Source organism: Octopus sinensis, linkage group LG6 (genome assembly GCF_006345805.1).
Source record: "Octopus sinensis linkage group LG6, ASM634580v1, whole genome shotgun sequence".
In the NCBI taxonomy this organism is placed as follows: Eukaryota; Metazoa; Mollusca; class Cephalopoda; order Octopoda; family Octopodidae; genus Octopus; species Octopus sinensis.
In genome coordinates, this window is record NC_043002.1 from 12893296 (window position 1) to 12904301 (window position 11006).

The following is an 11006-nucleotide window of genomic DNA, read 5'->3' on the forward strand; positions in this document are numbered from 1 at the left end:
TTCTGCTCCTCGCCATATCACCGGAAAGAGTCAGAAATTATTGTTGGAGAATTTTAAGGACTTCACTAGCCCCAATTTATGGCCTCCTAATTCCTCTGATTTTAATCTCATGGGTTACTGTGAGTAGGGAGAGGTTGAGAAAGCTGCCAACCCTTCTGCCTCAAACAGGAAGGAGGTGCTCGAAAACCTTCCCAAGGACACGGTGAGGAACGCATACACCATGTTCCAGAACCGTCTTGAGGACATACTGGAAGCTGGGTACGACTATTTTGAATAAATTATTAAGTCCCAACAAATATCTATTTGATATTTTTTGATTTTTAAAAAAATACTTTTAATTATGGATAAAATATTGTTTTCGTTTCCTTTTATGGAAACTGTCAACTTTATCCCGAATACTCTGTACACAATTACACGTTCGTCCGCACCCGCAGACCCACACATACACACACAACACTTATTTAGAGGAAAAAAAGCGAAATTTTAATGTCATACAAGGTAAAAGCATGAAGCGCTTAGAGGCAATTGCTGTTGACCCTCAATGAGAAGGGGAGATAATCTGAAGCAGTCAACTTTTCTCCGGAGCAATATTCCACAAGAAACAAGAGAAAAACTGTGAACACAGAAGACAAAACGCAGAACGTTGCTATAAAATACTTTTATTGCTTTGAAAATACGGAATTTTAATCACCGGTTCTTTGAAAACTTTTAGTTTAAAACAAAAAATCGCCAGGGGTGATCATTTCTGAATCTTTAAACCATTTCTGAAATGTAAATAGATTAAAATTTGTTATTCATAAGATTTAAACGTTGTCACATTTAACATTCAGTCTTAAAAAATCTAATTGTATATGTAAAATCTAAGAACCAAAAAAAGGAAAAAAAAAATAGTGTCAAATTTTGGCATAAAGCCAGCAGTTTTGGGAAAGGGGATAAATCGATTATAACGACCCCAGTGTTTAAATGGTTCTTATTTTATCGGCTCTGAAACGATGAAGCGCAAATTATACCTCCGTGAAACTTGATCTTAGGAGGTGAAAACAGGCGACATGCCGCTAAGCAGTTTGCCCGACGCGGTAACGATTCTGCCAGCTTGCTGTCTTAAAGTAACCAACTTATATTATTATCATGAAACCTAGGTATAATACAAAACTCATAAAATAATGTAAATTCATGGGCAGTAACTACATCCTTGAGTACAAAATATACAGGGTTGGCCAAAAGTTAACCGACAGTAAATCAAAATAAATATTATTCTTTTACTCTCTTTTACTTGTTTCAGTCAATTTGACAGCGGCCATGCTGGAGTACCGCCTTTAGTCGAGCAAAATCGACCCCAGCACTTATTCTTTTTAAACCTAGTACTTATTCTATCGGTCTCTTTTGCCGAACTGCTACGTTACGGGGACGTAAGCACACCACCATCGGTTGTCAAGCGATGCAGGGGACACACACACACAAACATATACACACACATACATACATATATATATATATATATACACATATATACATATACACACACACACACACACACACACACACACACACACACACACACATATATATATATATATATATATATATATATAATATATATGACGGGCTTTTTCAGTTTCCGCCTCCCAAATCCACTCACAAGGCCTCGGTCGGCCCGAGGCCAAAGTAGAAGAAACTTGCCCAAAGTGCCACGCAGTGGGACTGAACCCGGAACCATGTGGTTCGTATGTAAGCTACTTAACACACAGCCACCTCTGCGCCTCTGTAATTCTGTATTGACTCGAACTGAAAAATGTGTCGCTCATGAAAGGCTTCAGTTTAATCTGTTCCTATGACGTTTCATATTTAGATGCTTTTATAAAAACCATTCAGTTGTTAAACATAAATCTTGGAATTGAATGGTTTTGATTTACTGTCAGGTGACTTTTGGCCAACCTTGTATATTAAAACAATTTAATGGAGCCTTAAGAAATATTGAGAACAGCGTTGGAATGTAAAAATTAACTTTGAAAGAATCAGTAGTTTCTATATCAGACGGCAATGTTTGTAGGACATTCATTGTTGATTCCGATAATAATTTTGAGTAAAAAATAATTGTCTGAAAATTCTATTTTGCTCTCCCTCGTAGATACAAAGGTTTGGAATTAAAATGAATGGAATCACAGAGTTGTCAAATTTCTGTTTTAATAATCAGAAACGTTGCAGAAATTCCAGAAATCATGAAATTTCTATACTACGAAATTACAGAAATAATACTGCTAGAAAAATATATGGTAAAATGAAAGGAAAAGCAAAAACTTACATTCATTTTTGCATCTTGATTGGATTTTTTCGTTACACTTTTGTTCATCAGCGTCAAAGTAAAGCCCGGATTGGCAAGCCATGGATGGGTATGAAGTTCGGTTGAAACAGGGAATATACCTATGGCAGCTTTGAGGGTCAACGTTAACCCCAAATGGGTGTTGAGTACAGAGAGGATCATCTGAGGAGAAAGTATATTGATAAAATATTAATAAAAACTCTGAAAACATACTTTTTCTTTCCTTTTACGTATATATCGTTATAATATATTTTCACTATGTAATATAATACAGTTTCCAAGAACATATTTTCCCATACACTAAATTATATATGTGTTTGACTGTGTATGTGTGTATTGTGTGTGCGTATGAATGTGTGTGTGTGTGAGTGTGGGCGTGAGAGTGTAGATTTTAGTAAAGTGCACGGCCTACGGTTTAACGGGTTGGTCTGAGGATCAGTAGATGATGGATTCGATTAATGGAGCTGATGGTTATACGTTAGGCCAGTGTGCATAAAGAAGAATACAACCAGCAGAGTATTGGTGGATTACTACTCATGAATGTTTTACCGATTTTGTTTCCATCATTCAACCAAGACTTAAATTTTCTTTTTATCATCTATTTGTACTCTCGTTAAAATCTCATCTTTCATTATCCACTGTATTGATTCTGTCAGCCTCTTGCACATACAGATGTTTATAACCTGAGTTCTCTTCACCTTCCTTCATTGCTCCATCTCCTCGTATTTGTATACCTATTTCTTTACTACCCACAAGGGGCTAAACACAGAGAGAACAAACAAGGACAGACAAACGGATTATGTCGATTATATCGACCCAGTGCGTAACTGGTACTTGTTTAATCGACCCCCAAAAGGATGAAAGGCAAAGTCGACCTCGGCTGAATTTGAACTCAGAACGTAGCGGCAGACGAAATACCTATTTCTTTACTACCCACAAGGGGCTAAACACAGAGAGGACAAACAAGGACAGACAAACGGATTATGTCGATTATATCGACCCAGTGCGTAACTGGTACTTGTTTAATCGACCCCCAAAAGGATGAAAGGCAAAGTCGACCTCGGCTGAATTTGAACTCAGAACGTAGCGGCAGACGAAATACCTATTTCTTTACTACCCACAAGGGGCTAAACACAGAGAGGACAAACAAGGACAGACAAACGGATTATGTCGATTATATCTACCCCAGTGCGTAACTGGTACTTGTTTAATCGACCCCGAAAGAATGAAAGGCAACGTCGACCTCGGCTGAATTTGAACTCAGAACGTAGCGGCAGACAAAATACCTATTTCTTTACTACCCAGAAGGGGCTAAACTCAGAGAGGACAAACAAGGAAAGACAAACGGATTAAGTCAATTATATCGGCCCAAGTGCGTAACTGGTACTTTTTTAATCGACCCCGAAAGGATGAAAGGCAAAGTCGACCTCGGCTGAATTTGAACTCAGAACGTAGCGGTAGACGAAATACTACTAAGCATTTCGCCCGGCCTGCTAACGTTTCTTATTTCTTTATTGCCCACAAGGAGCTAAACATAGAGAGGACAAACAAGGACAGACAAACGGATTATGTCGATTATATCGACGCCAGTGCGTAACTGGTACTTGTTTAATCGACCCCGAAAGGATGAAAGGCAAAGTCGACCTCGGCTGAATTTGAACTCAGAACGTAGCGGCAGACGAAATACCGCTAAGCATTTCGCTCGGCGTGCTAACGTTTCTGCCAAGTCACCACCCTCGTATTTGTATACCTTCACATCGGACCACTTTTCCTCACCTCAAAATTAATACTGCGTTATTTTGTAGTTCAAACTCCATTCGGATATCTTTAAAAAATATTCAAATACTAATTACTAGACAGTCCAGAAATTCCTCAATTTTGATGAACCACTCCAAAACATTCATATAGAGTAGACGGGCCAGCTTTTCTATGCTTCACAACTGATCGCTGATTCTTTACCTTTGGTAATATACAAGTAAATGAGAGCTATTGTGGATAAAATCAGCGGCACACTGTTTCCCTCAAATATTCCACGTTTTATACTCTTTACTCTTTTACTTGTTTCAGTCATTTGACTGTGGCCACGCTGGAGCACCGCCTTTAGTCGAGCAAATCGACCCCAGGACTTATTCCTTGCAAGCCTAGTACTTATTCTATCGGTCACTTTTGCCGGACCACTAAATTATGGGGACGTAAACACAACACCATCAAGTGATGTTTGGAGGGACAAACAGAGACACACAAACATACACACACACGCACACACACACACATACACACACGCACACACACACAAATATATATATACATATATACGACGGGCTTTTTTCAGTTTCCGTCTACCAAATCCACTCACAAGGCTTTGGTCGGCCCGAGGCTATAGTAGAAGACACCTGCCCAAGGTGCCACGCAGTGGGACTGAACCCGGAATCATGTGGTTGGTAAGCAAGCAACTTACCACACAGCCACTCCTGCCCCTATGTTAACATTTCCCAGACACTGCGTCCCAGTTACTAGTAATTCTGTCGTTTCATACTGCCATAGATTAATGCTTTGGTGTTATCTGACACTCCTTAGATAATCGTGATTTTCTGGTCTGTTTGTGTGCAACAATATCGTAGGTCATTTGGTAATCTATCCAGACCAAATCTGTATAATCTTACAATTCTATATTACCATCTTGTCCATTAACAGTTGATGATTGTGGCTCTGGATTGAAAGGGATGCTGATTTTGTCCGGCGTGCTACGAATCTACTGGTAGGCCGTCTCCATGATGACGATAGTGATGGTGATGATAGTAGTAGTAGTAGTAGTAGTAGTAGTAGTAGTAGTATAATTATATTAATAACAACAAGAGCATTCAGAGAGCGCAAACCTCCAAGGTAACACCAATGTCCTCTCAACGATTAGCCGGAGATGATTTTTAAAATGAGAATATCTTAAACTCGACTGCTCTCACAAACGAAAATACTAAAAATGAACTCGACCGCTCTCAAAAATTAAGTAAAAAACTGGAAAAATAATAATACAGAAGCCTTTTCCGCTACTTGATCGATCCCAGTGGTAGTCATGGAATGTGAAGGTGGGTGTGTGGGCTGTGTTTGTAATTCTGTGTGTGTGTGTGTGTGGTCTGCAGTGGGAACAAGGATAGGTTTCTCTATGAAGGCCCTTTTCTAGTCTATACATTGATATAGCGTCTCTACGACCATTAAGGTCTAGAGTGAAAAATGAATCCGTGCATGAACGAAAACGGAAAAGATCTGCATATGGTGCTGTTACCGGAAGTTTAACAACCTCGTTGCGCACAAAAACGGGAGTCCAAGAAGTAAAGCTTCCTTCAAGGCATAACTAGCAATGCAATCGTCAAGTAGGTAAGAGGTTTGAAACAGGAGCGATATATTCAAAATTGGTAAAACTGAAAATTGTCGAGGATAAATTAAATCTATTATTGTAACTGAATATGTTAGTGTTATTTAATCTCTGATTGGTTTTACTGCTGTTTGTTTATGTAGTTTGATTTCTTTATCCATCAGTTTCTACTAAGATAGAGACGCGAGTAAAATTAATAATAGAGAAACGAAAATAAAACTTTGGAAACAGCAACGCCGCCATAACTTACGTGGAAACTATGAGTGTGCTTTCAAGGGAGATAATCAGAGAAAGACTTGAAAGTGAACGTAAGACCGTAACATTTCATGTAAAGCAAATTGAATATAACAAATAGTCCAGAATCCTTGTATTGTAGCGGATAGATCCCACAATTTAATCAGCTCGTGCCAGTCACGAGGCCAAACATCCCTGAAAGTTTCATTCAGATCCACCCAACAGTTCTTGAGATATCTTGTCCACGGACAAGCAAACAAACAAGAAAGCACAACTGAAGATATACCTCCGCCTTCGCTAAGGTGGAGGTAAATAATAATAATAATAATAATAATAATAATAATAATAAACATGAAAACAAGAAAGCATCATACTCAGTCACAAAACAGGCAAAGGAATATCTAAGTGAATTCCGAATACAACCAATTTCGGAATTAGAGATAGACATACAAGAAACAAGCACAGAAAAAGCTAGGCGCATGAAAACCCGTGCCAAAACTGCGGCCTTAGATATTCTGAATAATAAATGGCAAGAAAAACCTCTCTATGGCAAATACCCAAAGAGAGCGAATAATGCAGATATCGACAAAGCCCTGACCCATCAATGGCTAATGGCCTCTGGCTTAAAATCTGAAATAGAGGGGTTTATCATAGCAGCTCAAGATCAATGCCTACCAACAAGAAACTACCAGGCCAACATATTAAAGATCAGAAGCAGTCCAACGTGTCGTGTATGCAAGCAACAAAATGAAACCATTGACCATGTGGTCTCCAAGTGCAGTCTTCTAGCGCCTACAGAGTATCTCAACAGGCACGATAGAGCTGCACAATATATTCACTGGGTAATCTGTAAAAACCTGGATTTGCCCCATGAAAAAAACTGGTGGGAACACAAACCACCCCCAGTGCTTGAAAATGACCACATCTCACTCCTCTGGAACTTCACCATTCAAACTGACAGGAAAATAGATGCAAATAGGCCAGACATCATATTGAAAGACTTCAAACAAAGAACATGCCTCCTCATTGATATGACTGTCCCAATCGATATAAACGTATCTGTCAGGACCTACCAAAAACTGAGCAAATATAAAGATCTTGAAATAGAAATCAGCAAAATGTGGAAGCTGAAGACTAAAACAATACCTGTTGTCATAGGTGCCCTGGGAATGATAGCAAAAGGGGCTGATAGCTACCTAACTCAGATACCAGGAAACCCAAAAATGGCAGAAGTTCAAAAGATAGTGCTCATGGGAACTGCTCATATCCTACGCAAAATACTCTCTATGTAACCTCAAGGTTTAAAACAACCATAATTTTCGGTTTAAAAAAAAAAAAAAAAAAAAAAACTTTTTTTTAGACATTCATTAGTACAACATCCCCACCCCCCTAATATATGGCACACTAGGCATAACAACAACATGAACTTCCAACCCTGTTGTCTCTTGAGGTCTCTGGGTGAGACTTGGAGCCAACTTGTACAAATATAAAGCAAAAGTCAAACATAGAATAATAATAATAATAATAATAATAATAATAATAACAATAACAATAATAATAATAATAATATGCCCTGATGCAGTACCAGGCAGTGGCTCTAATGGCTTCTGATCTTAACTGGTTGGAAGTGTTATCATGTGCATTGTGTTATCAATACCACAGATTTGCTTGTCAGTTGTTTAAACTTAACATGTTCTTTGGTGCCTGATCATATGTGCATCTCTGATCGCGAGCAGAAGTAGTGAGGGAGCATCATAGCTATGTGTTGAGTGTAATTCTTTCGGGTTTGAATTATTCGCCTCTGGAAACATGGGTGTTTCATTCAACATCCTTAAACAACCCTTATTCAGGGACCTTTTGAACAGGATGGGTTACTCAACCTGAGGAATGTTCTAACTGGGCCACCCCCCCAATCTACAAGGTCATACACTGTTTGTCTTGATATGAGATCACCATGTCACGCACATAGGGTTGTGATGCATGTCTGGTTAACCCTTATCAGACGGGTATTCATGATGGGGATACTGGGCTTCGTGTATTTTACCCCAGTGTCATTTTGATGACACATCGATGTCTCACTCAATAACAACAACAACAACAACAACGACAACAGCAATAATAATAATAATAACAATAATAATAATAATTATAATTTTTCCAAAGGTGAATTATTCAAACCCCAAAGAATCCCTTTCAACACATGGCTATGATACTCCACTACTTCTGCTCGTGATCAGAGGTGCACATATCGTCAACCACTAAGGGACATGATCAACTGGTTAAGGTCAAACAACTGACAGGCAAATCTGTGGTATTGAGCAGAATATTTGCTGTAGCCCATCTTCTATCCCAAGTCAAAACAATGTACATGATAACACTTTCAGTCAATTGAGATCAGAAGCCATGTGAGCCACTGTCTGGTATTGCATTATTATTATTATTATTTATTTTTTTTTTTTTTCCTTCTTTCTTCAAATTTTCCTCCATTTCTCGCCGAGTATTTTCCGTACACCTAGGGCAGAGAAGCTCATTGCATGCATTCCCAGATTACACACGCAAATTCACAGCTAAAATATGTATTTAAAAATTTAATAAATAAATAAATTCATGAATGGATGTTGTTATTCACACCGATAATGCTCTTCTCAGTAAATGAGCCGTTCCAGTTAGCACGATTTGTTGCACTTCCTGTAGGAATGGTAAGCCTGGTATCATTTTCAAATAGGTTTCAATACCTTTTTTTTATCATTCCTAGAGATCCTACAATCACTGGTACTGTAGTCGCCTTGAGATGCCAAATTTTTTCAATTTCTATTAGCAAGTCTTTATATTTACTGATCTTTCGCCGCTATATTGTGATCGCAAAGAATACTCATGTCAATTAATAAACACACCTTTTTTGTCTGGTCTTTTATAATAATATCCGGTTTATTAGCTTTTATAGTTTTGTCGGTATGTACAGGGAAGTCCCCGAGAATCGACACATTATTATTGTTGTTGTTGTTGTTATTATTATTATTATTATTATTATTATTATTATTATTATTATTATTATTATTATGGCCTAATGGTTAGGGTGTTTTACGCAGGATCACGAGATCGCTGTTTCAGTTCCTGGACTAGGTGGTGTGTTGTGTTTTTTCGGAAAGCACTTCATCTCACGTTGATCTGCAAACGCTTCAACACTTGATGTGTGGTAAGGCGTGCATATGTGGAGACAACGTCGATTTGACGAAGGGAGTAAACTCTTGATCACTATAACCGAATCATTTGTGCAAATTGTTCGGCAAAGAAACTGAACATCTATACGTCATTTTCGACGGGAAGGTCCATCATCATCATCATTATTGTTGTTGTTTTTGTGGCTGTTGCTGCTCATATTGTTGTTGTTATTATTAAGAAGACAAAAACAAAGAAAAAAAAAGAAACTTACTGAATTTTCCTCCAAAAACCTGACGGTTGCAGTCATCATACTGGCTGTTCCTGCGCACACAAACCTGCTGTGACTGCGAAAACACCGTGCCTTTTCCGCATGCCTGTGCTGTTGTATATACATAGTTACATGAATAGAACTCACTGCAGTTACTCGGTGAACGAACGAAATGTGAACCGACTCTTATTTGTGTTATTTTACACAAATTCGAGATATCTTCACAAAAAACGACTGACACTGCGATCAGGAGAACGGCGGCTGCAACACGAAACTCCATAATTTTTTATACACTGTAAAATCGGATAATCAAAATAAATTGCTTGCAATAACTCTATCACAACAGACTGGTAATCTCTCTATTTCTGACTGAGTTGCTTGAAAAAATGTCTCTTATATAGTAACTTGCAGTGGTATGATACCAATCAGGTTTAGGGCTTGGGGAATTACTAGAGTTCATGTTTAATTGACTCAGAATTTGGTCACTGTTCTACAAGCAAAATGACCTCCACCCAACTGCTACACAACCTTGCTAGACAACTTGTGTTATCGGACTTCTTCGTCATGATGTTGCTGTTCTTGTTGTTGCTGTTGTTGTTGTTGTTGTTGTTCTTCTTCTTCTTCTTCTTCTTCTTCTTCTTCTTCTTCTTCTTCTTCTTTATCTTTCTTTTTTTCTTCTTCCGTCGTAGCTCTTTCTTTGCTTTTATTGTTCTCTTAAACTTTGTCACACTTTTGTCAAAATCGAGTTTTACTTGTGGTCGATAAAAAGAGTGTATACATACGTGCATACATACAAACATTCATGTCTATTATACACACATGCACATGTACATATTTACATTCATACAAACGTACATACACATACGTATGCTTAAGCGTCCGCGTGCCTGCGTTTATGCCTAAACAACACCAATACACACACACACACATAAGTATGTATGCATGTATATATATATACATATATATATATATACACACACTGTTTGTGTGTGCATTGATTCTGTACACCCAGAAAGTCCACTTTACATATGAAAATTGGTATTTCTGAAAAGAACGCCCTTACGTATACATAGAAACAAAAACGTTGTCTGTCATCTAGAAGCTCAGATAGTTAAATTGTCAGGAAGAATGACGCAAAATCCTGTAATCAAACCTGTTTCATGTATTCGGTGCCAGAGTGGGCCTCGAAACGTTTTGTGTGGGTGCGCTAATTTGCAATAATTATAGAGTTAATTATAGAAGTGTTACAATTTAACTAATTTTAGAATTTAACTATTTCAAATTCAACTAATTTTGGATCGTCTTGAAAACGTTGTGTCATCATGTATTTTCGGATGTATTTGTTTGAATGAGGTTCTTTGTATATATATATATATATAAGGCCCAGTGGTTAGGGCAGCGAACTCGCGCGGTCGTAGGATCGCGGTTTTGAATCCTAAACCGAGCGTTGTGAGTGTTTATTGAGCGAAAACACCTAAAAGCTCCACGAGGCTCCGGCAGGGGGGTGGTGGCGATCCCTGCTGTACTCTTTCTTCTGTTGGCTTGCTCGCTTAGCTAGCGGGATGGCGTCATTTCAAGGTTAAAACAATGCGAAGCGCATTGAGACAAGCGATGTGTAGCAACATCTGATAGCCTGGTCGGTCACGGTGATC

The 11006-nt window shown here is 38.4% G+C and overlaps 1 protein-coding gene across 1 annotated transcript; it reads right to left on the bottom strand.

Moving 5' to 3' along the window:
• Positions 1 to 642: 642 nt before the first annotated feature.
• Positions 643 to 9866, bottom strand: LOC115213389. The gene is made up of 3 exons (XM_029782337.2): positions 9358 to 9866; positions 2303 to 2482; positions 643 to 764 (listed from the first exon to the last, which is right to left on the bottom strand). Exons 1-3 carry the CDS (start codon positions 9478 to 9480, stop codon positions 714 to 716), a joined length of 354 nt encoding a protein of 117 aa, XP_029638197.1. The 5' UTR covers positions 9481 to 9866; the 3' UTR covers positions 643 to 713.
• Between the last annotated feature and the right edge of the window lie 1140 nt (positions 9867 to 11006).

Excerpts from the sequence above, each read along its gene's own strand:
- LOC115213389 (XM_029782337.2), bottom strand. The coding sequence starts at position 9,480 with ATGTATATACAACAGCACAGGCATGCGGAAAAGGCACGGTGTTTTCGC. Across the intron at positions 2,483-9,357 it reads GGTTTTTGGAGGAAAATTCA|ATGATCCTCTCTGTACTCAA; the intron begins GTAAGTTTCTTT and ends CTTTCTCCTCAG. Across the intron at positions 765-2,302 it reads ATCAAGATGCAAAAATGAAT|AAATGGTTTAAAGATTCAGA; the intron begins GTAAGTTTTTGC and ends TTTACATTTCAG.